At 39.5% G+C, this 21904-nt stretch overlaps 1 protein-coding gene across 1 annotated transcript in view; it reads right to left on the minus strand.

Moving 5' to 3' along the window:
• SIK2 (salt inducible kinase 2) overlaps positions 1-21903 on the minus strand; it is a 55475-nt gene extending 33572 nt beyond the window's left edge. Inside the window, exons 1-3 of the mRNA XM_014939931.1 lie at positions 21760-21903; positions 11979-12095; positions 8801-8864 (exon numbers count right to left, since the gene is read on the minus strand). Of these exons, the coding sequence (XP_014795417.1) occupies positions 8801-8864; positions 11979-12095; positions 21760-21903 (325 nt within the window). The remainder of the gene's footprint in view (positions 1-8800; positions 8865-11978; positions 12096-21759) is intronic.
• Position 21904: the final 1 nt, after the last annotated feature.

Here is a 21904-nt window from a genome sequence, read left to right on the forward strand (position 1 = left end):
ATCTTCTTAATATGGTCAACAAAACAGGCTTATTTCAAAGATGTTTCATAGGGCGATCGTTTAGGAAAATGTTCTATACCCCATTACTGAGGTAACTTAGCTCTGTTTTACTTGTGGTGGGACTGAAAAGATTTCATGCACCGCTGCTACTACCTCCCAAGCACATTCTGCAAGCACAGAGATGGCTGTTCCTCAGCCATCTTAAGTGATGGACTAGACACCACAGTTGCAGTATAATCAGTTCAGCATCCCTCAAAAAACATTTCTAACCAAAGCACATTAGGTCTGATCTCTGGAACCTGCAGATCTGAAAACTCTCCTTAGATCTTCTAACCCCATTCTTAATGCACTTTCAGCTGGTTTAACTTGGCAAAGCACAAGAACAAACAAAAGCCTGGCAATAAGGGGAGATCATAATATTTGCAAGCTAAATATCATTTAGTCAGTGACTGACAAATCATGTGATATAAAGGTGAAGTCAGATATCAAAGGCACAAAACTAAATTACACTAAATGCAAGCCAGCCCTTTATGCTGTTAATCCATCATTTGTTAGCAATGCAGCAAACAAGTTAATGACTCAAAGCCATCATTTGCTTTTATGGTTCTAGCCTGTCAGGACTTATGTAAAGATTCCAGAATACCTTGGCCTTAAGTATTCCAACCAGTCCAGTAGTCTGCACGGAATAGGTCATTTATTCTGAAATAGACCGATTTCTCTCCTGGAGAAGTAGAAGCTTACCACAGTCTATCTAAACAGGTGATGGTAGGTGCAAGGATACCATTTGTGCAGTAACTAGCTTGCAAATAGGAAAGGTTGCAATATAGGCAGCGTGCCAGCCCCTGAGTTACAGAATCCACTCTAGAAGGCTGAAAATTGCAAGAGACGTTCTATCACAATAGCTAGAATCTGGACACTGTTGGAGTATGCATGTATATACCTCTGGAGCTCAGAGCCATCACTCTACAGTTTTTACAGCAGATATCTGGAGCAAAACCTGTTGTACCTTGCAAAGACTGATATAGTAAAGCTACCTATGCTTTCACAAACATATCCTTTGACAAATCATACCCTCATGTCATACCCTCTGGCTACATGTTTCTATGGTAGGTTTTTTCCATTTTCCTATAATGAAACAGAAACCAGAAGCTATCTTGGATTCAGCTGGATCCACAGCAGAAAGCAGGACGACTTCGGTCACAAGGCAACTTCCTGTCCAGCCTTTTCAGTAGTCTAAAGTACATTTGTTTACTGGACAACTGTAAGGTTAAGATGGTTTTTACTTCAAAACATATGACCGAGGCATCATCTGGCAAACCCAGTGGTCGACGCTTTTCACTTACAATACGATCCTTCATTTAGGTGAACAATTGTACACATTTTTAATTTGGTATGTTAAGCCTCTGTTAAAGAGGCAAATACATACCCAAGTGAGTACAGTGAAGGATAACGAAGATGATTAAGAGACTGGAACATCTGTGATACAAGGGGAAGCCAAGAGAGCTGTGGGTGTGATCAGCCTAGGGAAGACAAGGCGCAGAAGGAAATCTTATCATGTGTATAAATAATGGACTAGAGAAAGGCAACAAAGCCAGACTCTCCTCAACAAAAGGAACTAACTGAAACACAGGAAATTAAAATTAAACCTAAGAAAAACAGGTTTTTTGTGTGTGCAGGTGATCAAATGCTGGAACAGGTTGGTTAGAGATTGTACTCTCCATCCATGGTCATAAGCAACCTGCTCTGGTTGACCCCGCTCTGAGCCACAGGGATGGACTAGACATTCTCTACACATCCCTTCCAACCTCAACTCTTCTGTGATCTGGGTTCAGTGTAAGCCAGTCAAGACACCCAGTTCAAACTTAGTAAGGAACAAATAATCCCATATTAGGGGACACAGCGTATTTCTAGTTTTACAAATGCCTATTAACAGAAGCAGTAAGTGAGAATTTCAGCTAAGAAAGTCAACATTAAGCACTAGAAAGAACCTTTATAATTAAAAAAACCTCAGATCCTGAATAGCTTTATCTAGGAAGCTTACTGAAACTCTCTCTTGGGACATTTTCAAGAATGGTGCAGCTGATCCAGTGCCAAGGCTGAGATATAACAGATAGCTGTTCAAGCCCATTCTAGTCCAGTTTTCTGCATCTTTGCTCAAAATATGTATGTAATTGTCCAGGACAAACTGCCAGCTACAACTAGGCTTTTGCAGGTACAGATACAATTTAATACTAATGCTTTAAGTAAACAAAGAGACATCAGATTGTATTCTTCACACAGAAGCATTTCCGGAGATACTTCAAGCTTATTCTTGACTTCAACTGTTGCAAGATGCTCACAAGCTGACATTGTAAGCACAGAGGTTGATACTACCAAACATGCCTCCTTAAAGCTTAGTAGTTATGCTGAAATACCCTAAAAAAATTTGTAAGACTGTCTTCTGTATCAACTGAGCTGGTATACTGCAATATCATGAAGGACTACTTATGAAGGGAATCTCGTTCTCAGCAAAATTTGGACTACTTTGACCTAGAACACTACTTTGGCTTCCCTAATGAGTAGAGCACAATCCAGAACAGAATGTAGTATCATTTTGGTTGAACTGTGCACCATTTCACATGCACTTTGCATGACCAGTTACTACACATATTTGATGTAGGAGTGTTTTCACATGTAGCTGCTGTTTCACATACAAAATGTTTTTTCCTAATATTTACCAGCCTCTCTGCAATTTCAGTGCTTTGCTATTCTAAAGTCACGTTTAATATGAGACCTACTTCTCAGGAATGTTTGATTTTGCATGTGTAGATGAGACCCACCAGACTGCCTGGGCTGATACATTTTCCTGTAAAACCATTGGGCAGACACTGTAAATACTTAACAACCACTTGCAAAACCAGGCTTAAGCACCAAGGTACCTACTTTAGGACAAGAGACGCAGAGCATAGACAGGACTAAGGGAGCTTATTTTGCATTTCTGTGCATTAATATAATTCCACACAAGTAATTTTTTTAATGCAGTGGTGGATGCCCTGACTGGCATCTGGCAAGATTAAGAAATACATATTTTGTTTCCATTCAGAATGCTTTTGAAAATCTCAGAATACTCTTATATTCACACTAATATAACAGGTTCTTCACAGTCAAACAGAGGTTCCTGTGTAAGAGTATTAGCATGATAATACACCATAATAGTATCCTATTATTTAGAGACAGATTCACTAAAAGGCAGCAGGGTCCTCACAACCTACTGTCTGATTGCAAAACAAACTGAAGGTTTTAAGGAACACCTAAACAATGAGGAAAGTCAGCCATGGGGTGTAAGATAACAAAGCGAGTATGCAAACGCAGTGAAGGTGTTCTTCCCAGGCACTTTGAATGTCCAGCAGTTGAAATGTTTGTCTTTTACTATTCCTTAGTCTTTCTGTCATTAACAGTTCTTGCATGAAGTACAAAAAAGAAGTACTAGAGAAGTACATACATTGGTACAGTCACCCTGTCACGTGTCAAATGCTGTACTGGAGATCCAGATGAAGAAGTTGTGCTGTTATCACTTGTTTGGTAGTTTCATGCTAAAACACAGCAGGAGGCCACATGAATAAGTTGAGGGACAAGATCAGAATAACTGCTCCTAAGCTTCAGCCAGAAGGAGCACATTCCTTTAAATATTACAATTCTTAAGTTAGACATAAATCACACAAGCTGGTAGTTTGGTCATGTTTACTGCTTTTAAAATGCACATGTATGTCAGACAGCTAGCAAGAGGGAGTAGAACCAACCATAACTGAAAGCTTGGATATTCCCTTTCCTCTTGCTGAACAAATATGTTGGTTTTAGGCTTAATAGTCAGCTTCCTACTCCACAGGCTGGATTCTTCTAATATAAACAGTCACTGATGAGAAGCTAGAGAATTACTCCTTCACAACAGGTTTCACTGTAGTTAGTTTAGCTAACAGATAAACTACAACTCAGCTGTTTTAGAGTCTTCTGGTGAGAAGTGTTGAAGAAAGTTACAAGATGGTGGCTGTAAAGATACTTTCAAAAACATAACAGAAACAGCTAGTTAAAATCTTTGTAACTTGTAGTTAAAAGCTTTGCAGAGCGTTAAGCACAACTGAAACCTTTTTAATTCAAATGTTTTATTAAGTCCAAAGACCTTTTTAAAAAACAAGTCTAAGATGTAACAGCATTTGAAGTGTCTAAGCTAAATACATTATTGACTGCAATGACATTAACTGGCAAAATGCAAATTCAAAACAGCAATTGAGTACAGAAAATTTCAGTGAAGCTATGAAGACAGTGAAAAATGTTAGTACAGGGCTTAAAAACAATCCTGTCCATGAACTACCAGTTAGCACAATGAAGTAACATTTTAGCAGAGCTGAAAAGACTCAGTGAGATTAATACCAGGCTACTCACAGTGAACTCTAAAGCCTAACATAGTATTGAGAGATCATTTACCAGTTACCAACTACCAACAATCATCTTGAAGAGCATGCTATGTTCTTTAAAGTGTCTTATTCAAGAGGAAGATAGGAAAGGGACGTCTATAAACTCTCGCAAATTTTGTGTATCACTGAATAACAAAGTTACTTGGAAGAGCAATCACAAAGGCTAACTTCAACTAATTTCTCCCACCTCCTCCTGCACTCAGAAGAGAAGGAGAGGCTCCTCTGGAGAGTGAGTCAAAGCTCCAGCCAGCCCCCTGAGAAGCCACTCACTCCTCACTCATCACAGAGGGAACATGCAGGAGGATCACCCCCAATAGACTGAAGTTTGTCTCTCTCGTTATACTTCTCCCACCTCACTTGCTTTTGAGCCAAAATGTAAGCAAGCTGCTCTTGCCCAGAGCAAGTTTTTGTGTGGGTTTTATTTGTTTTCTTGCTTAAGCCCCCCTTCAAGTGTGATCAAAGGTTAGTCAAAGAAAAAAAAAGAAGCACAATACTTAAACGCTGTCAAGAGACTGATTAATGAAAGAAATAGCAGGTTTCACAGGTTCAGTCTTGCTTTACGAAAGAAAAAGTAAAATCCCCCCGAAAGCAAGAACAAGCATAGCAAAATGTTAGAAACTTTAAAGACACTTGTGTCCAGGACTCCAGGAGAGCGTCCCACTATTTGTGCTGTTTAAAAACTAATGTTATAAATGGGAGACTTTATTTCACACATTGTTAGACTTGATACGGCAAATTCAATACACACAAAGAACTATCAAGACAGGAAGGAGGAAAAGCTCATGCAGTTTGAGTTACCTTTCTACTTTTCGGGGGGGAGGGGAATGGAGGGGTGGTGGTGGGGGTTGGGGGGGTGTGGGGTGTGTATGTGTGTGGTGTGTTGGTGTGTTTTGTTTGTTTTAAGTACTACCCTGCTTTTCTTTACTTTCCAGTTACATCAAAGTTGCCCTGGACATGATACTCTGCTTATGACACAAGCAATCCAATGATAAGCACTTAAAGGGGCAGGGGAGGGAGAGAGAGATAACCTAGAAACAAGAAGGGACTTTGAGTTCCATTTCCATGAAATCCATCCCCCTCATCCCCCAGTGTGAAAAATAAAGATCAACCAGGCTCCACCTCTTCTGTACTCCAATCACCAGGGCCCTCTACATGCTGAACTCTATGCCATTGCCCTCTGAGTTCATTCTGCCTGGTGATGTTGAGAAACTTTCTCAGCAACTCCAATTTTGTTATTGCAACTAAAATGCATGTGAAAATTAAGTGCCTGGGTATCAAGCATAAAAAAAACCTCATGAAAGTAGCTTTCATTAAGCAAGAAAGGGGGTTACTTTAATACCTCAGTCCAATTCCCAAACAAAGCAACAGTACCAGTATGAAATACTCCAGCTAAAGAGATTTTATTTATCTTTTAGAATATTTCTGCTCCTCTGCTATTTTTCTATTCCTTTCTCCTGTTACTCTTCTAAGACATGCTAGACTTGTTAATGGAAAATAAGCCCACTGTCCTGGGTACCATTCACACTTGAACAAAATTGTTATTACAGATTGCTAGCCAGTGACCATTTGCTCTTCACCTAGCATTTACTGCTGTAGTGCACTTTCTGTCCGAGAGCCTGCAGAAAAAAATCCGAGAGACTTATTCCCCTCTGAAATTCTAACGTATTTCTGCCTTACCTCATTTCTGCTTCCTTCTCAAAAACATATATAACTGAGAATACAACAGCAGAATATCCAATCCTTAATTACAAGAGTCACTCTGAGAAATCATTCCAATAAATCAGAAAAATTAATGATTTCAGAAAAAACCTCTACAGAAATATTAAGTCTGTAACAATGGACCCAAAAACATTCCTTGTTATTTTAATGAGAAAAAGTTTAAGAAAAATTAGCTAAACTATGTCTGAAACATAAAGGATCTACTAACAGGGGAAGTCTCGGAGCCTAAAAGGCTTTGCTTCTTCAGTATAAACCAAGAGTTTAAGTCAAAGCTTTACAGGAAATGATACACATTAAATCCAAGACAAACAAGAAGGCAAAAAGTCACCATCCAAGTTAATTCCAGAATCTTTAGCCACGCTGATTGTAGTTTTATGCTTTTTGCCTTCTTAATTTGATTTTCCTTAGGATCTCCTCACTTTATCACATAAAGCAGGAAGAAAAAACACCTCGCCTTCTGGTGATGTAAATGCAATTAAATAGTTATAGAATCTTCACTGTGTACTGAGAACGTTTCATATAGGAAACACTAAAACTACACAAAATATACATGCTTAACCTGATATAGGTACAAAGGTAATTTTTAAATAGATTTTTGGTGTATGCTAATCACTGATGCCAGTCATCTTGCAAGATAAACCACCTCCAATGTTGTGGCTCCCAAGGCAAGTGATAAGATGAATGAAATGATTTCAGAAAGGGAAAAAAAAAAAAAGAGAAAAAAGTTGTAGGCTGGGCTTCAAGATTAGCACTGGTTTGAGAACAGCAGCTTAGAAGGTGAGAAAAACAGAACCCCTTTTCTTTTTATTCAGTGTTTCCAGATGGTAATCAGCATAAAGCAAATCATGCTGTGCCTTCAGAGAAAAAACACAACACACAAACCAAAACAAAACAACCAAACCCACATTCCTGAGAAATGCACAATATATTCAAAGCTTACCAGACCCCAAAACATGCTAACATGTTGTATACAGAAATGGGAGTAACATTCTTGGTATTTTATCATCCCAGCTTTATTAGAACATTGTCTTCTTGTTCTGCAGGTTGTCAACCATTTCAAACAAGTCTATGAATACCAAGCTCGGTTTTGGTCAGAAGAACACAGGCTTACCCCAATTTTGTCACATATGCAGGAGCTGAAAAAAGCCCTTTGATCACTAATGCGCATTTTAAAGTTAAAGGTGCTAACACAGGTCAAAATGAAATGCATTTAACCACTTAAGTGTCACATTTCATATGCTGCTTCTTTGTGGTCTAAAAAGGACCACTGCTACATATAGCTAGTTCTGGGAAAAAATTCAGCCTCTCCTTCCTCAAGAGGGCTTCACTGCTACCTTAGCCTCAATAGCTTAGAAAAATCCCAAACAATAACTTGGGACATGTATGCACAGTACAATGACAGAGGACAAAATGCCCTAGAGATAACCGATCATGGCATAGCAGATGCCACAAGCCTGACTTTTCAGAGTTATGACAGTTACTCAAGCTGAAGGGGAGCTCAAAGGCTACAGCCTGGTTGCTGCCATAACCACAACTCTGTTAAGTATATGTAGAAGATTTTTTTTTTTTTACTGTGCCAGTTACTACAAATCAAGAAGGAAGACAGAGTGCAGGAATCACCTTCAGTACTAGAATGCAAGCCTCGAAATCGTGGTATCAGTTTTACTATTCAGTCCATAGCCCTTGGGAAGAGTAAAGGCTGATGCAGAGTCACTTCACAAATTCCTTTTTACATAATCAGCAGCTGAAGATTTTCAAGTTCAGTAAGCCTCCTCAATTCTTCTGGTCCTTCAAAACACTGAAGGTTCTCTACTGCTCTGCACATTGAGTGCAGATCATGTGCACTACAAGAGGGCTGAGCAAGTATGAACTATTATCTGCTCAGAATATTTATACAATACAATTATCCTGCACTGATTTAAGTAACAAGTTTTTTTTCTGAAGATATATAATAAGATCTGTATTGTGGTCCAAGCTGACCACTACAGAACAAAAAAGTTGCATTACAAAGTATTTCAACTAAAAAAAAAAATATATTGTATATCATATAAATTTAACACTGAGGTCCTGCTTGAGTGATGAGCTTGAGCCAAAGAACAAGAATTAATGTGAATTTGACCACGTGGGTCAACACAAACAAATTAAGATTTTTATTATGAGTGTTATTCCAAGTCACCCTGACACCCCTCCTGCCCACCATGTTCTTCCTGAAAACATACTACAAAGTAATGTCTGATAAATCAGTACACAAGTGCGCAAGGAAAAGGTTTTTCAGTTTACCTGAAATACTGTATGGGCCTCTATTCATTATCAAGCTAATAATTTAAATATAGTTTTGCATCTCAACTCAATGCTGAAAACCTGCGAATTCTGTCAGCTGAGATGAGAATATGTATTCTGCTAAAGGAACATCAGTAATTTTAAACTTTCTTATGCTAGTGTACACTGTAACAGTTTTCCCTGAAGTTCTTAGTTCTAAAATGAGAAAGTGACGATTATCACACATTTCTTGACAAAAAAAGGAAAGCGACATACTACAGCAAAAGGGATCCTTGGGCAAGATAACTACAATTGACAAACTTCAGAAGTTAACATTAAAACGTTGAACATGAAAATATTCTCTTGCTTACCGAAAATTTCTCCATTTTTGGCAAATTCTGTCACAAGGTACAACATGCTTTTGGTCTCCATCACCTGTTGATGGAGAAATCGCACATGAGATTGTTTGAGGGAAGAGCAAAAAGCAACACACACCCAAATGGATACTTGTTTTCATTGTTCTCTTCTGGTAAAGATGTGAAAGTCTTTGCCTTGCACGTACAGTTATCACAGTCTTTCACTTTGTTTTCTCAAGTTACTTTAACAGTTTCAAGGGGAGCGTTTGCATGCTAAGCACAAGGGTAAGCTTTAAATAATTTATAAAGTCAGTGTACAGGGGAGGAGGTAGACAGGATTTTGTGTTGGTCACTTGTGGCCAAGAATCATAGTATCCTCAGCATCTAGTTTAAAGACTTTCCTTTAAGGGAGGAGCCTAAATTCCCTTGCTCAACATTTCTAACATGGCTGGTGCTTGGGAAAGAATATTAGGGATAACACTGACCTCTATTAACAACAGTTCTCTAGTTATATAAAGAAAAAAAGGAAAAATACCAGATAAGCATCAGTCTTAAGATCTGGAAAAATTCAGGTAGAGGCACCACATCACAGTATCCCATTGTATAATCAGACAGTACAGCTACAAAACAATCACATCCTCAATATTTCCTCTGGTAGGGGAAGGGGAAAAAAGAAAAAAAAAAAATCAAACTAAGCGTCTTCTACTTTCTCTTCTGGTAAGTTCCAGCCTTCCTATTGTCAGAACAGACTACTCGCAATTCCAAAACATGGGATGCTAGAAGGAATAGAGGAAGAGAAACAGAAAAAAAGAAAGAGGATAAGGAGAAGACTTCAGAACTCTTCCATGAACAATTGTTCATGGTCTTCAAAAGAAAGACTTCACCCAACAATTCAACATTCCATACTTCCATAATATGAGTTGGGAAAAGGCAGCCCAGTTAGTTATCTTGCATTCCTGAGTAGCTCTTTAAGCAAATGAGGAGTAGATCATTAGGAAGAAGGCTGCATTGTACAAATACCATAATCAAAAGATATACTGAAAGAGAGAAATCCTCTACTTCAAAATAAAGAAGTCATTGAGGACTTCCCTTCAGTACAACTCAGTAACTTCAACACCCAACACATTTTGGGTCCATTTCAATAACCACAGTAAAAAGTTCAGCCTGAGCTCTCTGCGGACAAGACCTTCTTGAATCTGATTTTTGCATTTTATTTATGCACAAGCTTGAAAGTACTACAAGACTGCTCACAAATAAATTCTTTTTAGAGGAATGTTGTTTTTTTTTTTTAAAAAAAAGGCAAATCCTGAACCATATATAGTTATAAACCCAGCAGAATTACCAAAAAACACTGACAAGCCAGCAGACTGAACAAGATGCTGTTTTCAGTCTCTCCCGCACCCTTGTTTAACTCTATAATAGCTGAACATGCTATGACTTAAATGTCTGTATCTGGAAGGCAAAACAGTTTGGAAACACTGTTTTAAACCAACATTTGGAAACAGGAAGCTGCAACAGTCTGTGGATTACATACATATATGGAACCATTCTTAATGAAGCCAAGATTGCTAGCTTCATTACCTAACTTGACAATCCTCAGTAGTTCCTTGACACGAGACAATTCAGAAACTTCTGGTGTGGCCACAGTACAGCGACAGGCACATTATACAAGCAAACTAGTGAGACATTTTAAAAAATAAACTCACTGATCTATGAAATGCATTTCTAACAAGCCAATCCCTTAACTATAAAGTGGTAAGCAGTACATAACAATTCCCCTCCTCTTCAAGTGATCTTACTGATTTCCAGACTTAAATTGACTATTCTCAGACTCTCCTCCCTACCACAATTCCTCTCTCCTTTACCATTTTTGTGTTTCATCCACAAGGAACTGTGGTAGATATTACTCAAACTAGTTCGAAATTTAACTCCTTGAGTTCTGGCTCAGTGAATCAATATTTTAAAAAGGAAGTGGCAGTCTCTTTCCCATAAGATGAAATTAAAGCTGAACAAGTCTAAACCCGGGATCTTCATCCTTATTCAGTAAAACATAGGTCCAGGTCCTTGTGCTCATGTTGCTTTTATAGACTTAATTAGATGAACTTAAATTCAAAGGTTGATTTTAGCATGCACAAATCTGCATTTGTTTGTTGAGCTAGGTTTATTTGAAACAAGCAAGAGAGTATCTCAGAAGCACCATGTGATTTGTTAAACAGAACACTAACAGACAGACCCCAAAGGGAATATTCTCCGGAAAGCCTTAAAAGCAAGACTTAACTGAAGCAGAAATGCCAGCAGCCTCAAGTATTTTACCATATGCTAGCAGGAACAGAAAATGAAACAGAAAAGAAACAATATAAAAAAAACCTGTTTTACTATACAAACTATGCACACTATAAAAAGTGACAAGGGAAAACTTGCAAAAGTTTTCATTGTCTGCAATTGTATGCATTATCACAAGTGCAGGTTTGCCTCTTATGTAAATACACATTGCTGTACCATAATTATTCATCCTTATGTTATAAAGGGATGCGTTCAAGACCACAACACACATAATTCACTACAGGATAAATATCAAATTGTCCATATCCACAACAGAAGTGAGATGAAAGATTCCAACAAAAATAAATCCAAAAATAAGTCTCCTAGTAAATGCACTTTAAGATGAAATGTTTGAGAAGCTCTTGCTTGGTGTGTGCATTTACATCACAAGCACATCTGCAGAATCTGGATTTACGACATATCATCTTTGGATAAGATAAAAAGGGTGCCAGTACTCCTCCATCTGCGCTGAGCCAGGACTTGACTAGAGAAAACCACTCTCTCCACACAGACCATCACAGCTGGTACTCTCACATTATGCCGAAAACTCCTACCCGGCTCTAGTTTACATAGTTCCTTGCCTACTAACAGACAGCAAAGCCTCTCACCTCCAGGTATTTCCACTTCAGCTCTTTGACTAACATAAAATTTACAACCTTCTGTGTATTTTAAGCAGATTACCATAGAATGAAAAAGGCCACAACTGATGTACTTTCAAGAAAATTAAACACTTATCCAATGCAAATCAATTCCAGAAAAGCCGAGTTTGTTGCAGACTGGTGATCTGCCAGAAGTCACTGGTTTAGAGTGAACTCTTCATACAGGAGCAATAGATAGGAAGAAAAGGAAAACAAGACACCACTAACCCTACCTGGTAGAGCTTTATAATGTGTGGGTGATCAAGCATTTTCATTATCTGCACTTCTCGGTAGATCTTCTCCAGATTCACAGCATCCAGCTGAGACTTATCAATGATTTTTATTGCTACCTGCAGACAAATAGAAAAAAAGTGAGATTAAAACTCCAACATTTTCCTCATTAGTTTATCCTCATTATAAAGGGAATAATGCAACCCCAAATAACTGGAGGTTTTCTTCTAGCTCAGAAATACATATCCCACACTTAGAAATACAGCAACACAACATTAAACATGTCAGTAGCCCTACTAAGTGCCTGCAGGCTACCTCACCTACCTCAGCATGTCAGAAAAAGAAAATTTTACAGGAAGTAGAAAACAGAGCAGGTGATGGAGACCAGTGCTCTAACAAGCCCGGGTGCAGAACATTTGTATATCAGCAGCAGGTGGGAACAACTGAGAAGCCCCCATGTAGCAGCATTATAAAGGCAAAAGTCTTCTTAAAAAGCCTAACTGTGTCCATTTCTGAAGTCAAGGTAGCCAATTTGAATTCCACAAATGCAAAATGGTATTTTAAAAGAAACACTGCTCAATTCAAATTATCAAAACATGGTGGATCCATGTAGTTTCAACTGTTACATACTTATTTTAACTGTAATTAATATACTACTACATAAGAAACGTGCAGTTCATCTGTTCAAGGCAAAAAAACCTATATAAAGATATTTGTCAGTCAAACCTTGCAAACAGATTTCAATTACTTTAGACTGTAGATATTGGTCCTGTTGACCTTGTTTTTAGGCAATACCTGCAATTACAGAGAACTACACATGCTTAGGAGACTAAAAATTTCCAACAGACATTAAAAAAAATTTAAATCAAAAATGAAGAAAAATGTAGCTTCTATAAAAATCATGCAAAAGATAACAATACTAAAGAATGCTGAATATATAAATGGTGCTTATTCACCCTGAATATCACATTATCAATGCTGAAGCATGAGCAAACAATATATGTCACACAAATGCTTCCAATTATAACTGCATTTCATAAACTATTGAACTATAGGAGGCAGCTGCTATGCAGGAGACAAAAATCCACAGGAGGTGAACCTCATTATCTCCAGTAAGGCTGATTATGGATCCACGTGAATTCAGAATTAACTATTTATTGACTTCATTTCAGTATGCTTTTGCTTGATAACCTCTTCAAAAGTCACTTGTCTTCCCCAACCACCACAAAAATAAGATTTTGCTATGACTGAATAAACTGATCTAGCCTTATTATCAGTGAAAAGTTGCTTTTAAGATTCAGGATGCACTCTTACATAGCTGAAGCAGAAGATGACTATTTTTCAAAGCAATCATTTTTAAAACTTTTTTCAAGAGATAGGTGTGGCCTTTTTTTTTAGAAAAACAATGTCCAGTTAATGTAAATCTCACTGAAACTAGATTTATCAAAAAACAATACATAAAGTATAATGATATATACAGCCATTAGACAGAAAGCAAGAAAAAGGGTTCACATCCTACAACGCTTTCACCATTAAATATGAGTTACTCCACAGACTTTATTCTTCAAAACCTAACAGCAGACACTTGGGAAGAAATGGTACCTGAAATGGTATTCAACCACTCCACATTGCCACCGCCCTCCTCCTCCCCAGCTCTCTGCAACTTTCTTCTATCCTAGTGTAACAGCAATGTAGGGTATCCCAATGCCTGATCTTTTCAGAAGATGCTTCCCCATTGTCTTCTGCCAGCTACTTGTATTTACAACACTCTATTAACGCATCTACTCCGCCCCCTTTCATACTACACTATGGTCACACTGAGAAGCGCATAGGAACAGCCATAACCAAAATGGTCCTAAAAGATCACAGATCTCCCTTTGAAAGTTTCTGTCTTTTGACTACAAAGACAGTATCTCTAAATCATGCAAAGAAAACACGTGGATCACCTGCTTCTGCTCCTATTTGTTACCCTCTCATCCTATTCCCACTCCTTTGAACAACAAAATCATTTTTCTGCCTTGCATTTGGTATACACATAAAACTTGATAATAAAGGCCTGGCTTCACACATGCAAGGAACAGGATACAGGCAAAAAAAGAACAGTAACGTGCATGGAACTGGACTATCCAAACACATACTTCCCACTTGGTCTTGCCAGATTTGCACTCCCTTTGACTACTCCCTACAGCAATTGCTCATTCTCTCAGCAGGTCCCCTTTCCCTCACTTATAAAGGCAGAACAGCAAGCTGCTTCCTTATTTGGTCTGATTATATGCCGTGTAGCAGCAGAGGATGCAAACAATCATTCATGCAGCCTAACAAAAAAACACAACACAAAACCATACCCTTAAGTCTCCCTGGCCTAATTTAAGATCACACCTGATAAAATGACTTCTGGTTATTGTTTATTTTTTGCAGGCACAATTTATTAGCCTAAGAAGAAATCACTTCACTAGAAAGTTATAAAATATCAAAGTAATCCAACCAAACCACTAAAGCCTGACCAAATTCTTAAATATACATCAGGAAATATTTATTAAAAACAACCCACATGTCACTTTTCTCCACTTCCTCTAATTTATTTTCCACCATCTCTCTGAACGAACCAGAGACACAAGCTGGTTTCTCCTTCATTTTTCACATTACCCCAGCCTACACCATTACTTCAAATACAGCCTGTTACCACTTCCAAACCTATTTACAAATGTCTGTTGCCAACTTTCTCCAGAGATATCAGGCATTATTCTGAGCAGTGCAGTTTCTAACATCTGCAAAGAGTTCCAACAAAAAATAGATCTGTTTTTAACCTTGTTTTCCCAGATAAAAGTATCCTCTTCCCACTAAAAAAACCCTAGATAATCTTTAAAACTGAAGAAGGACAAATGAGTTAAATACTCCATTTCCACATCAATTTCTTAATAATCAGTGCCTACTGGAGTTCTATGTTTTCCAAGACTAATAAGACTATGCAACTATCTAATCACTTCAGTTATTAAAACATGATTTTATACAAAATAAAAATATGGAGAAGACATTTTTAACCTTTACATGGTTAAAATCCTTGAACAGATCTTACTTCCTAAGCAACAACCAGTAAAATTTCATTAGAGGAAAGAAGTATTTAAAAAAGAATAGTAAGAAAATAATGGGTCATATAAATTTGGGAAGCATGGCTACAAAATCCTGCTATAACCTTCACTACACTTTCTGGCCAAGAACAGCATTTCATGTTCCAGTATTTCCTACTTTTTTCCTTTTCCAGAAGTTTCCTATCCAATCTCCTTCTTGCACACATTTAGAAATATAGTAATTCCCAAAGATCATTGAAAGATTGAAACCAAATTCTTCTGAGAGTGTGGGAGCAAGAAAACAAGTCTTCAGGTCACACACTTCTTGGGAGCAGAATGCCTCCAGGAACATCCTTTTTCAATAGTTTTGAAACATTTCCTTACCTCCCATACCACAAGTAAAAAGTAGTCGTAGATTTAGAACAATTCACAAAAGGTTAACAATCCACAGAAGCACAGAGTAACATTCTATATTGTCTACACAATCACCCACCTACTCGCAAAATTATAACACTAACATGTATCACTGATGAAAGTATTCTGCATTTACAGCTTTTGAGCCTGAAAACAACTGTTTTGTTTACATGCTGGGCATTCAGGTACATGCATCAAGGACTTCGATGAATACTTCCACAAAAATGTTTTTATGAAGAGATTGCCAGATGGTAATGACAGCATTAATAAAATGCCCTTTATTAAGTCAGTTAATCCTGAACTCCTGCAAATGTGACTTTGCAACTGTTGGAAAACAAACTGTTTTGGAGCAGTACAGAATGAGCCACTGTCTCAGCAGGCTACTTGCTACCTATGTCCTCATGTTAAGAGATGCATTTTGTGCTGCTACATCCATGATCTGTTCAAAAAGAGACAAATGACTTCTTTAGCTGGGTCATTCAGTTGACAGCTATCACTGATATATTCATAAAAGTGTGTGCTATATAACCACATTAGTTTGGTCTCTCATATCTGAAATACTTCTAAGCATGCTCTCTACTAATTATCTTATTTGAGATGCAAACTAATGAAGAATAAGCTGTATTTCCAGTTCAAATAGGTTTTCAGTTTAAAAAAACCTACCATATTACATCAAACCATATTTTGTCTTACAATATGGAGTTATTTGGTAATATTAAGCTGTGGGTTTTGAACAGAGTAAAAGTGTGTGCCTACTTGAAGGAAAAAATTTTGCTATTTGCAATCCTTGTACAACTCTCAATGTGTATATTATATACGTGCACACAGTGGAGGGCTTCTATGGGAGAAGCAGCATAGTAGCATCTGGCACCACTGCTTCTACAGTCAAATGCAGATTAGTTATCTCCGTCTATTCTGAATCTTCAGTTTTCACACATCTTGCCAGGGCCATAGAAGATTTAGAGAAAAACCACTTGGAAATACTTAAAATACAGCAACTTCTTCTTAACAGTGTAAAAAGGAACAGGGCATTCAATAGCAACTGCTCACTTTTGTCCATAATCTCAGCTGTGTCACGATGACAGGAAAAAGGGAAGCAATTCTTAGAGGTGGAGAAGCTGCTTCAAGATGGGGAACAGTTTCCTATCTGAAAAGTGTGTTTTGTTCCTGAATATACAGCTTGTTAACAACTACTAGAATCTTGCAGAGATGTTGGAATATCACTTTAATCTTTTGAAGACAGTGCAGAGAGACTGACTGCACACAGAAATGAATTCTCATTCTCTAGTATGGTCAATTGTTGCCACAGCACAAGCAAACTGACTGTAATTTGGCACATGGCAACTTATGGACACTTACACAAGTTTTATGACTCTAGCTTTGGCTTTTTTTTTTTAATAGATATCACTTTTCCTAAGGAAAATAAAAGACAACAAACTAAAAAATCCCCAACAGCAATATAGCATTAGTATATACTTCAAATGACAAGAAAAACATGGAAACCTCTTCCTTCCCATATCTACGTTCCCCTATCACCAGCTCTTGCTGCTTAAAGGTGTACATTCCAAAATGTCTTTGCAACTTTCACTATTTCTTTTAATTTAAAAATACTAGGCATAGCACACATTTCCTTCCTACTTTTACTAAAGGCCTAGAGAACTGGAGTTTGCTCAATCCTCATCTGACATCTGGGAATTGAAACTGTCAAGCACTGAAGGTGAAATGCTTGTCTAAAAAGAGGAAAGTTCTTCTACCCTTCAGCTACTCCAGCTTCTAATTTTCATTGTTTTTATATTATACATTTAATTCTCCAACCTAGTCTTTAAAAAAATAACCCAACAAACCAAACCACAACCTCCCCCAATGTGGCCTAACAAGTTAGCATACAAAAAGGTATTTGTCCACGTCAGTGCAAGCGTTAAGCTTTCATGCAGGTTACAGAAATTGAGATTTGAGGAGTTAACCCAATACATCCTAAAAATAAACAAACTGCATTAAAACTAACAAACACAACCTCCTGCAATCTAAAGCGACTCTAATTTGCAACAGCAAAGTGTTCGGATATCACGGATTTATAAAAGCATGAACCCCCTCTTAGGGCAGCACATTATGCCCAACCAGATCTACCTGTGAGCTCCCACTCTGCCTCCAGATGTGTGTTCCTCCTCTCCCCCTTACAACAGATCTAGAGAGCCCACAGCTGCAAACAGTTCACCACCTTGCTTTTGGGGGGTTTTTTTGGCAATAGTGTCATTTTTCCATTGAATCACTCCACTAACCCAAACTGTGTGCTGCTGTCTCCACTTTTATCAGTTTTTACACGTATCTAAGCACACTCGATCAGGCACTCACACGCCAACTAGTATCACATCTTGTATCAGGAGCTGGTAATTTTCAGAGAAAAGTGCAAAGCACCTGTAATATACCAGACAGCTGAAAGCATAACTGTGAACTATAAGGACATACTAGTTGGAAGGGTTTCATTTTCCTCTGAGGAATGGATAGTATTCTTCTGTAGATGACTAATCCTCAGGGGATATCAGTTACAGAATTTTGGGGGTGGGTGGGGAACATGACTCTCTCACACATAGCCTATTCACAAAGGCTTTCCTTCATCCTTAAAGCACATTGGTTTTTTCCAACTAGAACCTTCATCTATGCTGAGAGCTTTTTATTACTGTTCATTATTTCACACATCATCATATTTCAGTAAAAGCAAATATCCATCTTCTTGAACTTTATGCTTCCAATTACTTTTGTTCTTTTTTCTTAGTCTCGTCTTCTCCTTCTGAGGAAAAATTCTACTTACTTTTACATGCCTCATTAGCAAAAGTTACCCTGAGATCACGGAATTTCTTGGCAACAGAATAAATTAGCATGGTAGGGAACCACATGTCATTAGCTTAAATGGCAACAAACACACAAACAAGCAGCAAAGCAAAGGTCACGTTCAACCATGTAGCGCCCTCTGAGGCACCCTGCATGGACTGTCATCTAAGAGGGTCATGCGCTACTTCTGTTACTACAAATAAATATAAATCCTATCATTTTTCTTCACTTTCACATTTAGAATCATGGAGTGGTTTGGGCTGAAAGGGACCTTAAAGATCGTCAAGTTCCAACCCCCCTGCCATGGGCAGGGACACCTCCCACTAGACCAGGTTACTCAATGCCCCGTCCAACATGGTCTTGAACTCCTCCAAGGATGGGGCATCCACAGCTTCTCTGGGCAACCTGGGCCACTGTCTCACCACCCTCACAGCAAAGAATTTCTAATCTAAATCTCCCCTCTTCCAGTTTAAAACCACCACCCCTTGTCCTATGGCTCCCCTCCCTGATCAAGAGTCCCTCCCCATCCCTCCTGTAGCCTCTTTAGGGACTGGAAGGGGCTCTAAGGTCTCCCTGGGGCCTTCTCTTCTCCAGGCTGAACCCCCCCCCAACTCTCTCAGCCTGTCTTCATAGGGGAGGTGTTTCAGCCCTTGCAGCATCATTGTGGATCTTTCTGTTTGACTGTTTAGTCATGCAATTTTCGTGTTGCATTAATACAGGATTCAAGTTCTGATTTCCGAGTTTGTTGTCACACACCATCTACTCCCTTGTCATATGTATATCTTCTGCATCATGCCTAGCTTCATTTTATTTTCACCTATACTTTGCTAATAATTTATGGCAACCGTATTTGCTATTTTCAGTTCAAGCAACAATTTTATAGTCTGATATGTAGGTTTTTCCACAAAAAGATTGGATTCTGTACTTAATCTGTAAGTGCTGACCTTTCAAGGTAATAAGATCACATCCTTTTTTATTTGACAGTTATTGGCTCATCAAGAGTTATGTAAAAAACAGGCAAATATTTTTATAGGTCAAAGTCACATGAAGTACAATTTCAAAGTACTGATGCTAAAGAAGCCCAACAACAAACAGGTTCTGAATTTAAAGGGTTCAAATCGGGAGATTCAGGAGAAAGTCAGACAAGGAAATAGTCCATTTTAAAAGGGTTTTCTGAGCAAGACTCAATAGCAACACAGTGCAGACATTACTGCAGTACAGACCTGATGGTACACAGGTGCAGTCTTTCCAGAACCTAATAAACTGAATATTCTTCCACTGGAAGTTTAATAAAGGCACAGATGAATGTAAGAGATTAGCAACTCAAGAAATTTAAGCAACAGTTTAGAACAAGTTTGAAATATGAACAGCCTTCCATCTAGAAACATTAATAAGCAGGACTTCCACTTTATGTGCACAGTGACCTAACACCAAATCAAGTGAGGTGGCCCAAACTTGAAATGCTTATTCAAAGTAGTATTTGGCTGGAATTAGTTTACCCTGACACCATTAGAAGCGATCTTAATAGGGTTCCTCTTCCGAAAAGACCACGTAAATACTTCCAGCAACTAAGTCAGCACTTAAGTTCTCGATAAACACTCTTTCGTCTCTTACTGCAGAAAGTCAAAGTAGCTGTACTGAAAAATGAAAGACCTTGACACAAATCTCCAATACAGGCAAATCTGCTGTGAAAATCACGCAGAAGATAACAAGGCTTCAGACTGGACACACAAGGCTCCTCTGAAAAGGAAAACTAGTTAAAAAAAATATATTAAGACTGTATTAGAACGCACTCAAAGTCAGCAATTTCTTAGGTCACAGATGGAAAAATCTTATCGGACAAGTTTTCATCCCCATAACAAAGTTTGCCAAAAAAATGAGCACTCAGAAATAAATGACAACTTACTATCTTAAAGCAAAGCATTTACAAGTTTGGCATATAGCATCAAACTTGGAAACAGCACACTTAACATCACAAGGCCTTTGCTTGGCTCTTCAGTAACAGTGAAGAAGGATTCAGAAGTAATTAAGTTTATTTTGAAACTTGAGAAATTTCTTTTAATACTTGGGATGCAAAACTCATCTATCACTGCACAACCAGAACAATGTTAGCCTTGCAGGTTTGTTTTCCTTAACTGTGGTCCAAACTAAGGGCATTTTTCATTCCTATAAGGAATGATTTTACCACATGACCACAGTAACTGAATAATTGCAAGTCTTTTCAGTGGTTTTTTTTTTTACCTTGCACAACAGACAATATTTTATTTACTTCTGTCTGGTACAGAGCAGCACAGTAAGCTCTTCTTCAGTAAACAATGAAAGCAACCATAACAGAGCCTTACAAAAAGCTTACCTCTAGGAGTAGCGACTAAAACTACCTAAGAAGAAAATGTAAGAGGAAACTGATTTTCAAAGCTGTTACTTTCATTAGATACCTGTTTTAAAGAAGTTAACATAACCACATTTTACCCACACAGACTTACAATCAGTTGTTTTAGGTAAAGCATAACATATTAACAATCCACAGGCTAGTAATCACCGAGTAGCATACATGGGGGAGCAGGGGGTGGTTAAACAAAGAGACTAAGAATGGTTGAATTTGGTTAACTAGCGGGACGATGTACCGAAGAATTCAGGACACACACAGAAGTCCCTTTGCTAAAACAGGTTACCGAGGTGGAAGGACTGCTCATCTGCAAGTATTGGACAGGTCACGAAACCGTAAAATATTCAGGATATGAAAGCACGCACAGCATAAGGTCTGAACCTTCCCAATTGACAGAAAGTTACCGCTATCTGACGACTACGTTTACGAGCTAAGCCAACAGCCGCCCGCCCTCTGCACCCTCCCGACCCGAGCATCCTCACGGTGACAGCAACTCGCCGGCCCCGGCCTCAGCCACCGGGGCACCCCGCGACAGCCGGACCCGGAGGCCTGAGCCACTGCCCTTGCCAGGAAGATGGAAGCAAGAAAACCAACTAGAACGGCGGCCAGGGCTCCCGCTCCACAGCCTGCCCGCAGCCGAACACCTCAGGTAAATAAAATCTCCCCCGCCTCCCCTACAGGAGGAGGGCTCCAGTACTGCAAGGGACAAAAGGAGCAAGCAGCCTGCAAGGGCGCTGCTGCACGCCCCCGGCCGAGCCGCCCCGGCCACCCCCCAGGAACCCCCAGCCCTCCGGCAGAGCCCTGAGGCCGGCTGCCCGCCCGCCGCTCCGCAGCCTGGAGCGGAGCCCGGTAACCCCAGCGCCAGCCGGCCCCCCGTACGCCCCGCTGAGAGGACCCCCGCCGGGCATCTCCCCCCGTAGCCTGCAGCAGCCCCCCCCGCAGCCCTGCGCGCACTCCAGGCCCCGAGGGCTCCCGAGCCGGGCCGCCCAACGAGGCCCGGCGGCCGCGGGAGGGGCCCGGCGGCACGGCCGGGCTAGGCCGGGGTAGGGGGCGAACCGCGGCCCCCTTCTCCTCGCCTCGCCTCACCTCGCTGCGCGTGATGCGGTGCCGCGCCAGCTTGACCACGGCGAAGTTGCCTTTGCCCAGCGTGCCCTCGATGTCGTAGAAGCCGACGCGGACGGGCCCGAGCCCGCGGGGCAGCAGCGGGGGGGGCCGCCGGGGCTCGGCCATT

This window comes from Calidris pugnax, unplaced genomic scaffold (assembly GCF_001431845.1).
Source record: "Calidris pugnax isolate Ruff unplaced genomic scaffold, ASM143184v1 scaffold92, whole genome shotgun sequence".
Taxonomy (NCBI): Eukaryota; Metazoa; Chordata; class Aves; order Charadriiformes; family Scolopacidae; genus Calidris; species Calidris pugnax.